The sequence below is a fragment of the Belonocnema kinseyi genome, chromosome 6 (genome assembly GCF_010883055.1).
Source record: "Belonocnema kinseyi isolate 2016_QV_RU_SX_M_011 chromosome 6, B_treatae_v1, whole genome shotgun sequence".
Classification (NCBI taxonomy): Eukaryota; Metazoa; Arthropoda; class Insecta; order Hymenoptera; family Cynipidae; genus Belonocnema; species Belonocnema kinseyi.
In genome coordinates this window covers 26517984-26534448 of record NC_046662.1, presented here as the reverse complement: position 1 = coordinate 26534448, position 16465 = coordinate 26517984, and the positions used below count along the sequence as shown (strand labels likewise).

Sequence of the window (16465 nt, the reverse complement as noted above, 5' to 3'; positions counted from 1 at the left end):
AAAGTTTAAGAATTTTGTGCACTGATGGTTGAAGAAATTTTAAGATATAAACGCGTTTTATGACTGAAAAAAAATGATAAAAATCAAACATTTTTCAATATTTTTGTATGCAAAAAACGCCATATTTAATTTTGAAGTCAAAATATTCGAATTTAGCTCGCCCAAAAACATAAGGAACAATAATTTTGATCTATTTATTGCTTTGGCCGTTAATGGGTTAATTTAAATTGTTTTGAGGTCATATGAATTTATCCTGAATTTGATCCCTTTGCTTCTTCGGTCCCTTTGGTCCCTATATTTTATCCCATAGGCCTGAAATATGTTCAATTTTTCCAAGGATTATCAAATTTACAAAATAGAAACTTCTTCCTAGGTGCGCCGGCTGTTACAAGTTCTCGAATCGAGAAGCTTCAAAAGTGGAAGCAAGAGAAGGATATGAAGAAGAAAACCGACAAAAAGGTGGAAAAGCCACCCTTCAAAGTTGGGGTTGTACATCATCGAGTATTTTCACCTCCGATTAACGGTCCTCCTATTCCAAGTTGCTCCCACTCACACTCTCATTCAAGTGTAAAATCTCGAATCCAGCAAGCAATAAAAAGTCCCATAAAAAGAATAACAAGAGTTACAGAAAAGCGCCTAGCAGCAAAGGCAGCCGCAAAAGCTGCTCAGAAGAAATCTTTTGCTCCTCCCAACTATAAATTCAGAGCGCCTGCAGGTTTGCCAAATCTTCCCTTGTTCGGTCGAGTCAAAAAGGGAAGCATAGACGCAACAAAACTCTCATTTAACTTAGGTGCTGATAAAAACATACCAATAAAATCCGAGGCTCGAAATTCAGCCTTGAGTCAGCGTAAAATATCAAACTTGGTTACGCACGAATCTCCACGAAGGAGTAAGAAATACAAGACAAATCCCAAAGAAGACGAGTCTATCAGTGAAAATTCTCAGGACAAAACGGAACCTCGCATTTCCCGATCTTCTAAAAGGCGAGCCTCTAATTCTTCCCCCGACTCGGCATCTCTACGAGTCTCCTCCGATGATCCCGAAGTTTTCGAATCGCCTGTCGCCGAGTCTTCCTCCTTTAATCCCAATACGAAAAAGAGAGAATCAGCCCCGCAAGAATTGCCAATTAACCAAATTTCTCCAGCGAACAGTAACAAAAAATCGCCATCAAAGTTGCAAATCATTTATCCAGTAACAAAGATTTCAGAATCAAGTTCGGATGAAAATAACGACCCAGTCCTGGAAATGAATTCATCACAAGCCGAGAAGGACTCGCTCCAAGTCGAAGCACTGCCAATGGCTGATGAAGTCCCAGAAATGTCTGCGGAATCAGGATTCGAGAAAATGGATTCTTCCTGGTCGGAACATGCAGCTTTCTTCTCGCCCTACGTGGTGACCAGACGCGGGAAGAAGGAAGCCAGGAAGGAGACGAAGCTTCGTCAAGGTTTTAATCACTCGATCGAGGAAATCCCGACCAAGGAGACCATCATGCAGACCTTGAACATCTCCATTGACGAGGAAGTACGGACTTCGCAGTACTTCAAGTGTCTAATTGAGAGCGAGACGAACAGGCTTCAGGAGCAGTGCGATCATTGGACGAATATTGTCGCCTTCGAGAATCCGCCCGAGGAAGCTCTCTACATTGTTCAGCAGGCAGTCGGCCAAACGAAATTGCTCCTCGCGAAAAAGTTCAAGAGATTCGAGTCGCTCGTTCTCGATTGCGAGAAAGGTGATGGCCAGATGTTGGTCACTTGCAAGGATCTCCAGGGCTTCTGGGATATTGTGAACATGGAGATCAGGAATTGCGAGAATCGGTTCGCCAAATTGGAGGAGTTGAGGACTCGCGGATGGATCGAGGAGGAGGAAGTGAAGCAACCGCCGATAAAAAGATTGCCGAAGAAGAAGTCGCCGAAGAAGAAGGCCCCGGCGAAGAGTTCGCTGAGAGCGATGATTCTGGCCGCGAGGCAGAAGAAGAAAGAGCTGGAGGTGAATTTGGAGGCTGAACCAGCGGACGAGGCGGTTTTGGAGATTTGGAACGATGTTGTGAAGTCGAGTCCGACGAAAGTGCCCAGTGCTAATAAACGAAAATCTTCGACTACAACTCTGGGTTCGAGTCATAAGGAGGTCAATAAGAGTATTCCTCTTGCTGTGATGGCGATCAGTCAGAAATGCAAGACACCAGAAGATAAAGATCCGGAGATTAGAGCTTCTTTGGAAAATGAGGTTAGTTGAAAATTCTACTGTTTGGTTGACATTTTATCTATTTTGTTTGAAAATTCTACTCTTTTCGTAGAAATTTAATCTTTTTTTGGCTACAAATAAAACTATTTGATTGAAAATTTAGCTGTCGTGGTTGAAACTACATTTTTATTTTTAAAATTCATATTTTCGGCATTAAAAAACCGAGTTTTTGAAAAACTCAACTCTTTGAATGGAAAATAAGCTTTCGTGACTGAAAATTAATCTGTTTTGGTTGAAAATTCAACTATTAGGTTAAAATTTGATGTATTTTGTTGCAAATTCGTATTGTTCTGGTAGGAAATTTCTCTTTCGGTTTGACAATTAAGAAATTAAATTATTTAAATTAAGAAATTAAAATTAAGAATTTTTTTCGTTTCAAAAATGCAACTATTTGATTGAAAATTTAGCTGTCTTGGTTGAAATTACATTTTTATTTTAGGAATTCATTTTTGCGGCATCAAAAGTCAGAGGTTTTTGAAAAATTTTAACTCTTTTGATGAAAATTTATGTTTTTTGGTTGAAAATTTTAATTTCTAGTTAAAAACTTCGCTTTCTTCGCCGAAAATTAATTTGTTTTGGTAGAAAATTCATCTTTTTGGTTGAAAATTCAGCTATTTAAAATGTATTTTGTTGCAAATTCGTATTTTTTTTGTAGAAAATTTCTCCTTCTGTTCGAAAATTAATGTTTTTAGTAAAAACTAATATATTTGATAAAAATTCATCTGTTTTGGAATTTCATATTTTTTGGTTAAAAATTCAACCCATTTTGTTGAAAAGTTTTTTTTTTAATGCAACTGTTTTGTTGAACATTCTTATATTGGATAGATTTTTTTCGTTTCAAAAATGCAACTATTTGATTGAAAATTTAGCTGTCTTGGTTGAAATTACATTTTTATTTTAGGAATTCATATTTTCGGCATCAAAAGTCAGAGGTTTTTCAACAATTTTAACTCTTTTGATGAAAATTGATCTTTCTTGGTTGAAAATTTACATGTGTATCTGAAAACTTAGCTTTCTTGGCCGAAAAGTAATCTTTTTTTTGTTGCAAATTTATCTTTTTGGTTGAAAATTCAACTATCAGTTTGAAATTGTATGTATTTTGTTGCAAATTCGTCTTTTTTTATAGAAAATTTCTCTTCCTGTTTGAAAATTAATGTTTTTAGTTCAGATTAATATATTTTCTTGAAAATTCTTCTTTTTTGGTAGAAATTTCATCTTTTTTGGCTAATAATTCAACTATTTGGTGGAAAACTCAGCTTTCTTGGTTGTAATTAAATTTTTATTTAAAAAATTCATATTTCCGGCATTAAAAGTCAGAGGTTTTTGAAAAATTTAAACTCTTTTGATGAAAATTTATCTTTTTTGCTTGAAAATTCATATTTTTGGTTGGAAAAATTTAACGATCAGGTTAAAATGTCATATATTTTGTTGAAAATTCGTATTTTTCTGATAGGAAATTTCTCTTTCTGTATGAAAATTAATGTATTTAATAAAAACTAATATAATTGATTAAAAATTAATCTCTTTTGGAAGAAATTTAATCTTTTTTGGTTAAAAATTCAACCATTTTGTTGAAAACTTTTTTTTTTAATTCAACTGTATTGTTAAACATTCTTATTTTGGATAGAATTTTTTTTTTTCAAGAATGCAACTATTTGATCAAAAATTTAAATTTCATGATTTAAATGACATTTTTTTTATATTGAAAATTCATATTTTCGGCATTAAAAACCGAGGTTTTTGAAAAACTTAACTCTTTTAATGAAAATTGATCTTTTTTGGTTGCAAATTCACCTTTTTGGTTGAAAATTCAACTATCAGGTTAAAATTGTATGTATTTTGTTGAAAATTCGTCTTTTTTCTGTAGAAAATTTCTATTCCTGGTTGAAAATTAATGTTTTTAGTTTAGATTAGGATATTTTCTTCAAAATTCTTCTCTTTTAGTGGAAATTTAATCTTTTTTGGATAAAAATTCAACTATTTGATTAAAAATTTAGCTGTCATGGTTTAAGTGACATTTTTTTACATTGAAAATTCATATTTTCGGCATTAAAAACTGGGGTTTTTGAAAAACTCAACTTTTTTAATGAAAATTGATCTTTTTTGGTTGAAAATTGAAATCTGTAGTTGAAAATTTAGTTTTCTTGGTCGAAAATTAATCTTTTTTAGTTGAAAATTCAATCTTTTAGTTGAAAAATCATATTTTTCGTCGAAAATTAACTTTTTTAATGAGAATTTTTTAAACTGAAAATTTAACCATTTTACTTTCTATTACACAATCGACCTTTTTTTGGATGAAACCTTGACTATTTCATTGAAAACTTGTAGTTTTGGTCGAAAATTAATCTTCTTGGTTGAAAATTCGTCTTTTGGTCTGAAAATTTAACTATTTTATTTTTTATTTAAATTTATCTTTTTAGTTGAAAATTAATTTTTTTACCGAAAATTTAACTATTCCTTTTTTTTGCAGAATATTATTTTTGATTGTAAATTTATTTCTTTATTTTATAATTGAACTATTTTGTTTAAGATTAAATTTTTTGGGTTGAAAATGAATTTAATTATTTGAAAATTTAACTATTTAATTTTTTATTTTAAATGTATTTTTTTTTAGTTGAAAATTCATTTATTTTGTTCAAAATTTAAATTTAAAAATTTTAAATATTAAACAACATTTTTTTCTTCTAAAAATTGAATTATTCCATTTTTGGTAGATTTTTTTTAGTATTCAACAAGAACTTCCGTATTTTGTCGAAAAATCATAATTTTTAGATAAAGTTAAAAACTGTATCGTTAAATTTTTGTCTGTTAACAATTAATTGGTTTAAAGGAAAATGTACATATATTCTAAAATTTTGAGCTAAAAATGTATTTTTTCAGTTGGAGATTTGTCTTTTTGGTTGAAAATTATTCTGCTCGTTTAAAATATCATCTTTTTGGTTAAAAATTAGTTTTCTTTTTTGAAAATTCAACTATGTCATTAAAAATGCATGTATTTGGTTGAAAATTCGTTTTTTTGTGTGTATAATATTAATTTATATATTAATTTCTTTAATTCAAAATTGGACTATTTCATTTTATTTTTTTTAATTGAGCTATTCCATTTTTAGTCGAAAATGTATTTTTTTATGTTGATAATTCAACGATGTGATTGAAAATTCATGTATTTTGTTAAAAATTCCATTTTTTGTGTAATATTATTCTTTTTGATTGTAAATCAGTTTTTATAATTTAACTATTTTGTTGAGCATTCAAATTTTTGAGTTGAAAATTAATATATAAAAATTTGACTATTTCATTTTCGATTAAAAATTTTTTTTTTAGTTGAAAATTGATTTTTTTGTTTCAGAATTGAACTATTAAGCAACTTTTTTTCTGAAAATGAACTATTCCATTTTTGATTGAAAATTTATCTTTTTGAGTTGAAAATTCAACTATATTGTTGAAATTTCATGCATTTTGTTGCAAATTTGTCTTTTTTGATATACCATTGTTATTTTTGATTTTATTCTTCTTGATTATAAATATATTTCTTTGACTGAAAATTAATTTTTTTAACTGAAAATTTGACTATTTCATTTTTTTCTGAAAATGGAACTATTCCATTTTCGGTCGAAAATTTATTTTTTTATGTTGAAAATTCAACTATGTGATTAAAAATTCATGTATTTTGTCGACTTTTTTTATAATGTTATTCTTTTTTATTGTTTTTGTTGTTGTTGAAATTTAACTATTTTGTTGAAAATTAATTTTATTATCTGAAAGTTTGTCTATTTAATTTTTGATTTTAAATGTATTTTTTTTAGTTGAAAATTTAATTCTTTCGTTCAAAATTGAACTATTAAATAAATTTTTTTTACTGAAAATTGAATTATTATTATTTTCATTTAGTAGAGTATTCAACTAGTCTTTTGGGTTGAAAATGATTTTTCTTGTTTAAAATATTATCTTGTTGGTTAAAAATTATTGTTCTTTTTTGAAAATTCAACTATTCTCAAGTTGAAAAACGTACCTTTTATGTTGAAAAAATAATTTATTTAATTGAAAATTTATCTTTTTGATTTGAAAATTCAAATATATTTTTGAAATTTCATGTATTTTTTGCCAATTCTTTTTTGATATACTATTATTCTTCTTGATTATAAATATATTTCTTTGACTGAAAATTAATTTTTTTAACTGAAAATTTGACATTTAATTTTTTTCTGAAAATGGAACTATTTCATTTTCGATCGAAAATTTATTTATTGATTTCAAATCGTAGATTTCAAATTATTTATGTCTTACGGTCCAATCGTAAATGGAAAAAATAAATATGAATCAAAAAAACATGTTCTTCGCAACTCAGATATTTATTTAATAGAAAAAACTCCTTTCAAAACTTTCTGACGTTTCAGTACACATGCGTACCTTTTTCAAAGGTTCTTAAACCTGAGGTTTAAAAAACTTAAAATTAAAACTCAGCTTTAAGAACCTTTGAAAAAGGTACGCATGTGTACTGAAACGTCAGGAAGTTTTGAAAGGAGTTTTTTCTATTAAATAAATATCTGAGTTTCGAAGAACATGTTTTTTTGACTCATATTTATTTTTTCGATTTACGATTGGACCGTAAGACATAAATAATTTTAAATCTGCGATTTGAAATCAATAAATATCAACGGTCGAAGAAAGGATTGATTTGTTTCATCAAATCATTTTACGAAAATTTATTTTTTTTATGTTGAAAATTCAACTATGTGATTGAAAATTCATGTATTTTGTCGATTATTTTTTGGATATTATTCTTTTTGATTGTAATTTTTTTTTAATTGAACTATTTTGTTGAAAATTAATTTTATTATCTGAAAATTTGTATATTTAATTTTTGATTTTAAATGTATTTTTTTTTTTAGTTAAAAATTCACTTTTTCGTTAAAAATTGAACGATTAAACAACTCTCTTTTTTAATAGAACTATTGCATTTATTATTCCATTCATTTGTATTGTTAGAAATTCATCAATTTAGTTGAAATTGCAATATTTCTACCTTAATTTCATTGAAAAGAATTATTTCTCCTATTATTATCAACTCAGGTTGAATCGGAAATGGAGACTGAAGACAAGAATCCCGAGATCGTGAACTTCCAAGTTCAGTTGGATGATTCCATAACTTACATCAATTCAAGACAAACGCCAGGAAAAAGTATTTTAAAGCGGATAAAGGTGGAAATCACTTCGGACGGTTCTGATGATGCGCGTTTGATCAAATCAACGCAGAAGGTCATTTTCAACGACAATGTGCAGTTGAAGGAGGTTGAACCCGACGAGGAGGAAAAAACAAAAGCAAGTCTCGCTGCAGCCTTGGCTCGAATTGACAGCGCGGAATTCGATTCAGAGTTCGTTTCCGAAATGGAAATTCGAGCCGAAAGGAAGCTGAACTTTGAGGACGAGAGTTTCAACGAGAATCTAAATGCTTCCAAAGAGAATTCAATCTTCGATGATGAGGAGCCAGTTTATCAGACTTTTGTGATTCCTGAATTCAAGATTATTCCCCCGACCCCAAAATCTCCGCGGCTTAACAAGAGGAAACAAAAAAAAGGATTGGAAAAGTCGATTTTAGAGGAGTCGATTTTGGAGGAGGAGGCGTCTGCAGAAGAACAAAATTCACAGCATGAAGAGACCTTTACCAGATCGTTGAGAAACCGGACGATAGTCGGAAACTTGACTCCAAAATCTGAGAAAAAATTAAAGAGTAATCCTGACAAATCTTTGGATTTAAGCGGTTCGCTAAATCAGTCTTCGAGATCTTTGAGAAAGACTCCCAAATCACCAGGGGTTGCTGGAAAATCGCCGCGAAATAAGAAGGAAAATAGTCTTCTCGAAGATGACAAATATTTGGATTTGAGCGAATCTCTAAACCAGTCCTCGAGGTCTTCGAAAAAAACGGGAAAATCGCCGAGGCTTGCGGGAAAGTCGCCGAGACAAAAGTCGAACAGAAAAATTCCAAGTCCATCGAGAGATAATCAAGACAAGAGCGACGAGGTAATACAATTTTTTTTTTATTAATTTGATTGACTAAAATACTCTATTTTCTAGATTTTCATTTTTAAAGGTTTCGAGACATTTTGAATATATTTCAATCATTTGAAGGGATTTTTAGAGATTTTAGGGCATTTAAAAAATTTTTAAAGCATTTTTAAAACTTTTTAATTGAAATATTTCAGGGAATTTTTTATTAATTTCATTAATTTAAAGGCATTTCAAAGTGTTTGAAATATTTTAGGGTGGTATAGAACGATTTAAAAATATTTTATAATTTTTGCGAGGATTTCAATTATTTTCAGGGATTTTAATAGTTCTCAAGTTCTTGTAATTATCAAATTATTTGAAATTATTATTTTTTTTAATTCACTCTGCATTTTTAATAATTCCGACTGAATTCTTTTTATTTTTTTATTGAATTCGCCTGAATTCTAAAACTTTTTTCTGGTTAATTGTCATTTTAATTAGAGGGAAAATGAGTGTAAACAATGTATATTTAGTAGTCATCTACAAATTACGTAAGACTTAGAGAAAATTGCAGCCGAACTTCAATCTGCTCAAGTAAAATTATTGTATTTTCAACAAAATACATGAATTTTGAACCAAATTGTTGAACTTTCAAGACAAAAAGACGAATTTTCTACCAAACAAATGAATTTTTAACGAGAAGAAATATTCAAGAAAATTAATTAATTTCAAACCAAAAAGAGGGATTTTTAATTTAAAAAAAGTAAAATTTTCAAAAAGAAATGATGAATATTGTCAACAACAAAGTTAATTTCCAATTGAATTGCAGAATTTAAAAAAAATTTCATTTTTCTATTTTTTCAACTTAAAAAGATAAATTTTCTGTTTGAATACATTTTTTAATCAAAAATTACAAACTTTTAATGAAATAAATCAATTCTCAACCGAAAAAGTTTCATCTTCAAAACAAAAAGAGAAATTTTTAATAAAAGATTTAAGTTTTCAACTCGAAATAATGAATATTTTTAACAAAATCTTCTACTAAAAGAGATAAAGTTTAATACAATACACGAATTATAAAAAAATATATGTTAATTTCCAATCAATTAAATAAATTTTCAACTCGAAAAAATGAATATTTTTGACAGAAAATTTAATTTCACATTAAATTGTAGAATTTTAAAGCAACAAAAAAACGATTTTTTTTAAATCTTCAAATGAAAAAGATAAATTTTTCATTTAAAAAATGGAATAGTTGAATATTCAGTTAAAATACATTTTCAGCCAAGAAAATAAGAAATTTTAACAAAATACATGAATTATCAACACAATAATTTAATTTGAAACCAATTAAATCAGATTTTTAATGAAATGATGAATTTTTTTACAAAAAAAAAATGAATTTTTACCATAAAAGTTAAATTTTCAACTTAAAACATGCATCGACCAAAACAGTTTAAGTTTCAAACAAAAAATATATATAAAAAAAAGAGTTAATTTCTAATGAAATCGATGAATTTTAAAGCAAAAAACAACAACTAATTTTCCTTTTTTTTTAACTTTTCAACTGAAAAAGATCAATTTTCTCTTAAAATAAATTTTTAAACCACAAAATATGAACTATTTATAAATATGAACATAAATTGTCAGCAAAATAGTTTAATTTTCAAACAATTAAATAAGTTTTTAACTAAAATGATGAATTTTCAACAACAAAAAAATGAATTTTTACCCTAAAATTTAAATTTTCTACTTTAAAATGGTATTAATTTGCTCTCAAAAATACGAATTTAAACGTAGAATAGTTCAATTGTCAGGTAAAAAATAAAATAAAACAATTTTAAACAAAATAGATAAATTTTCAACCAAATAAATGAAGGTCTAACGAAAATTATAAAGGTTCGACAAAAAAGTGTATTTTTATTCAAGAAAATTAATAAATAGGCCCATTTTCCACCAAAAATAAAACATTAAAATTTTTAATTTGAAAAACTTTTTCCACCAAAAAAAGCATTTTTAACAAAATAGACGCATTTTCGACCAAATAGTTGAATTTTCAACTATTGAAAAAATTGAATAGTTAAATAAAAGTTTTTCTCGGTTAAAGAAATTACTTTTCAGCCAAAAAAAAAAAAACAACGAATTTCTAAATTTAAATCTATCAATCCAATAGGTTTTTTGCATTTAAAAATTTTTTTATTTAGTTGATCCTCAGAACGAATTGATAAAAGGATTTGAAATACTTTAAGATATTTTTTCAAGAGATTACAAATGATATCAAAGAATGTGAAATATTTCAGGAAATTTTGAAAAGATTCCCAGGCATTTTTTTATTTTATATTTAATTTAATAGTTCGAGCAAGTCAAAAAAATATTTAGAAGTTTTGAAAAGGTAAAAGATTTCAACTATTTGGATCTAAATGCAAACTTTTGGTTGAAAATTAATTTTCTGTCAGTTGAAAATGAAAATATTTGATTGATAATTCGAATTACATGATTGAAGATTAAGTTTTTTATTGGAAATTTAAGTTTGCTTTCAGAGATTCGATTTTTCAGATTGAAAACTCAACTTTTTGGTTAAAAATCATCTCTTTCGGTATGAAATTCAACTGTCTTTGTTAGAAACTCCTGTCTTTGTTGAAAATTTGTCTCTTGTGATAGCAAGTTAATCTTTTTTTTATTCAAAAATTAACTTTTTAGTTGAAAACTGAGCTTTTTTGGTCGAAAATTAATTTACTTGTTGGAAATTAATCTCTTTTCTGATCGAAATTACATTTATTTGAATAAAAATGCAACTGTTTGGATGACAATTAAATTGGTTGAAAATGCGACAGTTGTTGGTTGAAGTTTAATCGTTTTTGTTGGAAGTTTCAATCATTTTATTGAAAATTGGAGTATTTAGTTTAAAACTCAACTATTTGGTTTGTAAGTTAATTTTTTCTTGTCAGAAATTCTTCTATTTTGCTTGAAATTACAGCTATTTGTTTCTTAATACAACTTTTTTGTTAAAAATTAATTTTTTTTACAATGCAAATTTTGATCGATAATTCATATTTCTTGGATGAAAATTAACTTTTTCGTTGAAAATTTATATTTTTGACATTAAAAGTCCAATTTATTTTGAACATTAAACTTTTAACCTGAAAATTACTTTTTTTTTTGTTGAAAAGCTATATTTTCAGAATTAAAAGTCTAATGTTTTTACGAAAAATTCAACTTAAAAATTTTTGTAAAATTTTTATCATTTAAAATTTAGTTTGAAAACGAACCTCTTTTGATTAAAATTGATCTCTTTTGATAGAAAATTAATCTGTTCAGGTTAAAAAATTCATCGCTTTCGTTGAAAATGCAACAATTTGGTTTGTAATTTAATTTTGCAACTTTTTAGCTTGAAAATTACGTTTTTTATTGAAAATTTATCTTTTTAGAATTAAAAGTGAAAGGCTTTTGGAAAATTCTAAAAATGTTTTGAAAAATAAAAATTTTGTTTAAAAGCGAAACTCTTTTGATAAAAAATTAATCTTTTTTGGTTGAAAAATTCAACTATTTAATTGAAAATGTAGCTTTTTTGGTCGAAAATTAATTTACTTGTTGGAAATTAATCTCTTTTCTGGTCTGTTTTGTTTGAGGATGTAAATAATTTATTAAAAATTTGTATTTATAAGTTTAATTTAACTCTTTTTGATTGAAATTTAAAATATTTATTGATTTTCTCAGTTGAAAATTATTTTTATTTTTATTAAAAATTAATTTTTTACTGAAAATGAAAGTAGTCATTTTTTTTTTGTTCAAAATTCATATGTTTGCATGGAAATTTAACCATTTCGTTAAAAATTGATCAATTTTGTTAAAAAAAAATTTGGCAGGAAATTCCTTTTTGGGTTGATAATTTCACTATTTGGTTTAAAATTAATTTGTTTGGTTAAAAGTTTATAATTTTAGTTCAAAAATCCTCTTTTTTTTGTTAAAAAATTTAACTTTTTTGTTGAAAATTTGTTTTTTGTTGAAATTTAATTTTTTTAAATGAAAATGTAGCTATTCCATTTTTATTCAAAAACTTCTCTTTTTTACTTGAACATATACTAATTTGGTTAAAAACTCGTCTTTTTTCTAAGAAAATTTTCTTGCTTTGATAAAGGATTCAAATAATTTGTTTAAGATTTGTATTTTTAAGTTGAATTTAAGTGGTATTTCATTTAAAATAAAAATATTTATTGGTGGAAATATCCGACTATAACATTTTTCTTTGAGAATATTTATATTTTTTATTATTGACGATTTATCTCTTTGGTTGAAAATATAACTATTTTATTGAAAATTCATTTTTGTTCTTGAATTTTTTCAACCAAAAAAGATTAATTTTTCATCAAAATAGATGCGCTTTTAAACTAAATTTAATTTTTTTTAAATTGTGTAGAATGTTCCGAAAACCTTTGACGTCTAATTCTAAAAAGATACATTTTTAATGAAAAACGTAATTTTGAAGCTGAAAAGTTTATAAATTTTGAAAAATTGAAATAAGTTAAAAAATTAAATTGCAAACCAAATTGTTGCATTTTCAACTAAAGCGATGAATTTTGGAACCTAAAAAGATTAATTTCTATCAAAATAGATCAATTTTAATCAAAAGAGATTCGTTTTAAAACTAAATTTTTTAACTGGTTTTTGGAATGTTGAACTACTCAATTAAAAACTATATATATATATATTTTTTTTTTTGTAAATTTATCTCTTTGTTTCCAAACATAACTATTTTGTTGAAGAGTAATTTATTTTTTTATTTGAAAATGAATATTTTCAACTAATCTGTATTTTTTAGTTAAAAATGTAACTACTTTTGGTTGATAATTCATCAAAATATAATCGAAAATATAAGCAGTCCTATTTATTTTAAAATCAATTATTTTAACAGAAGCCAACAGAAAAATCTTCCGATGAACAAAAATCGAGTGTAAGTACACCGAAATCGACGAGGAGATCGTCGGGAAGATCTTTGCAGAAAAAGGAGGAAAATGGAAGTTCCGAAAAGCAAGGCTCTTCTGGAAACCAAAGCGACAATGAAAGTCCGGTTGCGAGATTTGTGAAAAAAGCAGCACGTAAGACGTCCTTACTGTACAATATGATGAAATCTCCAAGGTCTTCTTCGAAGAAAACCAAAGAAATCAGCCAAGAAATCGGCAAGGTTTTAGAGGTAAAAAAATTCCTCATTTTTAACTTCAACATAGTTAAATTTGTTTTAATTTCAGGTTTTTTTTTCATATTTAAATTATAGGCAATGCAGATAGACTCTGAATCAGAATCTAAAAAGAGTGACAGTCCGGCCAAACCTGCTCGCAGAAGTTTATTGAGAAGGAGCAAAAAATCTGAAGACAGTTTCAAGCAGGAGAATGAGACCGAAGTTGAGGACGAAATTAGCAAAGAGGTAAAAATAATAAAAAAATTTTGTATATATTTTTAAGAATGGCAGGCCTCACAGACTGGTCCCTATATCCCCTTTTGCAGCCTATATTCAGAAAAGGTCCCTAAACTCACTTTTTTAAATGAAAAGTTCACATTAGTCAGTTTTCTTTGAATAAATTAACCAATTTCAGACGGCACCTAGATCCACTGCCACTGATTTTATTCAAACTTTATATTCTGCTTATGATTTAAAAAATGTGGTCGATAAGTCGACCATTAGCCAAAAACTATACATGTAAGAAGTAATGTTTTAATAAATTTTCTTGAAAGTTCAACATGAAAACCTTATATTTCGTGGAATTCATTAAAACACAAAACGTGTAGGGCTACTTCGCATTTAGTGCATTTATATGAGGAATGTTTGTGACAATTTTGACAGCGACGAGGCTTCTCTAATTTTTCAATGCCATGGCCAATTTTGTCTTTACGAACACTCTCCAGAGCGGCGTCTTTGGATTTTCGAATAGCAGTTGACTGTGGAGTAAACGTCTCCAAAGTCGAAATCGGCGTTATTGCCATTCGAAGCAAACATTCTGCAACATGAGTACGGAACAGTAATTGATCCAATGGCTCTGTTTTTTGTGTCATACATCTTTCGGTGGTGCGTGACATTCCCTTTTCATATTTGAAGAGAGCAGAATGAATCTTCCAAGAATTCACCATAGCGGCATCCAATCCATTTGTTATCAGTGGCCAATACCACTTTTTGCCACGAACACGAATTCGATAATGGTTCATGGCATTATCAAAGAGTTGAACGCCACCCATTCGATTATTGTATGCTTTGACGACTTGTGGCATATCAACGTAACATTTTTTTCCGCCATTCCATCGCTTCACACGATGCAGTGGTTCAATTTCCTCGTGATTCGTTGCAATTGTCAGGACAGAATTGTCGTTCCATCGGACTATCAGCACATTATTGTTTCGATCAAATGTGTAGTCTAACCAGCCGCGGTCTTTCTTCTTAGATGATGAGACGTCAGTAAGTTTCGCTTCATTCAAACGATTGTCACGAATGGTTCCGGTAGCATAATATCCCAGCGAGGTGAGTTGGCTCATCAACTTATGAGAAGTAAAGAAGTTGTTAAACGCAACACAATGTTCACGTGGGTCGTCAAGTAGTTTTAATAACTTTAGTACGACCTTTTGAGCTAAGCTGCAGTCTTTGTACTCAGGTTCTCGATTCTCATCTGCACCGCTGTAGGGAATGAACGAATACAAATAGCCATCAGACGAACATAAATCCCAGTATTTGAAGCCAAATCGAATGGGCTTTCCTTTGATAAACATTTTACAAGAATGACGGCCGAAGTAAGCAATCATTTGCTCATCGATAGATAGATTGTGTGAGAAAATGCCAAATTGCATGAATCTCTCATTCAAAATGATGTTCCACGGCGTCACTTTGGCGAACTTATCACGGGCATCAATTTTCTGATTATCACAGACATGGAAATATTTCTTTATAAGTTTAAAACGATCATGAGCCATTGCGCGACGGATGATGTTGCACTCCAATGAGGATTGATTCGACCAATAATTTTCGATTCGTGGTCTTGCATTGTAGCCAGTCACGAACAAAATACCAATGAAACGGCGCATTTCCTCGTCATCCATCTCAAATTTCAAATCGTTGTGATCAATTTTGGCGTAGTTAATCGTACATCGAACCAAATATTTGATCATCTCATCATCAATAAACAAGTTGAAAAGTTGAATCGGTGAATATTCTCCTGCAACGTGATAAAACAGACTAAATGCGCTATTCGGAAATATAAATGACCATCATATTGCAATACATACATACCATATTTTCTGTATAGTTCTTCCATTTTCTCAATCTCTTTATTCACCGGAAGCTCCCGAGAGTATTTCATCTTTTTTGCTTTGATCCATTTTGGTTCGAACAGATTCACTTCTTTTCTGCTGCGTTTCTGCTGCGTCTCACGCGAACTTGTATCAGCTTCAAATTCAACCGAATGTTCCGCGGTCTCGTCGCAATCGGTTGACGCATTCGGATTGTCATCATTGTACGTGCACGACAGTTCGATGTGCCCAGCTATTTCGTGAGGCAGAAATTCATTTTCATCGTTCATTATTTGTTCCTCATCATCAATATTCTCCGTATCGCTCACTGCATCGGCAGTTTCTGGTGGCAAGACCACTAAGTCGACTGTATCCGCATAGAGAATGCGATTTGCAATTTCATGGTCAGAGCGTCCCATAATCTCTTCAATTTCTCTTTGACTCCGGTATCTTTTGCGAAACATTTCAAAGAGGAAAAGCTCTAAACGTCACTGTCAATATTTCACTCAAGAACGGAATACATCACTAACGCGCAGCTGATGGGAGTACCGGCGAATCATACTCGGTGATCTGCTCAGGCTCGTGGACAACAACCACTGATATATACAGGCTCTACCAACTCAGTGGTAAAATATGAAGAAGCAAGGGCGCCATCAGACGGTGACACAGAACATTAAGATGAGATAAAAGATGGCGTCCATATAATATTCAGATGACTACTAGATAATTGAATTAAAACTTAAATCAAAGTAAAGAAGACAATGCAAAAATCAAACAAAAATATTCATGAAGTATAAAGAATTATTCTTTATATATTTTTATTTGATTTTCGCATTGGTTTCTTTGTGAAGTATAATTATACAAGAAATTAAACGAAGAAACGAAAAAAAAAGATTTAAAAAGTTTGTTCATTTTAAAAATATGAATGTGAGGTCTTTTTTCAAATTTGTGCTTAAAAGAATTGCAT

At 28.9% G+C, this 16465-nt stretch overlaps 2 protein-coding genes across 3 annotated transcripts in view; one reads left to right on the top strand and one right to left on the bottom strand.

Annotated features, from left to right (window-relative positions):
- LOC117174213 overlaps positions 1–16465 on the top strand; it is a 43986-nt gene that overhangs the window by 8868 nt on the left and 18653 nt on the right. For both annotated transcript variants that reach the window (XM_033363079.1, XM_033363078.1), the window contains exons 2-5: positions 374–2223; positions 7315–8262; positions 13142–13420; positions 13502–13651. In XM_033363079.1, the coding sequence (XP_033218970.1) occupies positions 374–2223; positions 7315–8262; positions 13142–13420; positions 13502–13651 (3227 nt within the window). The remainder of the gene's footprint in view (positions 1–373; positions 2224–7314; positions 8263–13141; positions 13421–13501; positions 13652–16465) is intronic.
- Positions 13734–16061, bottom strand: LOC117174214 (piggyBac transposable element-derived protein 3-like). The gene is made up of 2 exons (XM_033363081.1): positions 15500–16061; positions 13734–15425 (listed from the first exon to the last, which is right to left on the bottom strand). Exons 1-2 carry the CDS (start codon positions 15960–15962, stop codon positions 13975–13977), a joined length of 1914 nt encoding a protein of 637 aa, XP_033218972.1. The 5' UTR covers positions 15963–16061; the 3' UTR covers positions 13734–13974.

Excerpts from the sequence above, each read along its gene's own strand:
- LOC117174214 (XM_033363081.1), bottom strand. The coding sequence starts at position 15,962 with ATGTTTCGCAAAAGATACCGGAGTCAAAGAGAAATTGAAGAGATTATG. Across the intron at positions 15,426-15,499 it reads AGAACTATACAGAAAATATG|GAGAATATTCACCGATTCAA; the intron begins GTATGTATGTAT and ends ATCACGTTGCAG.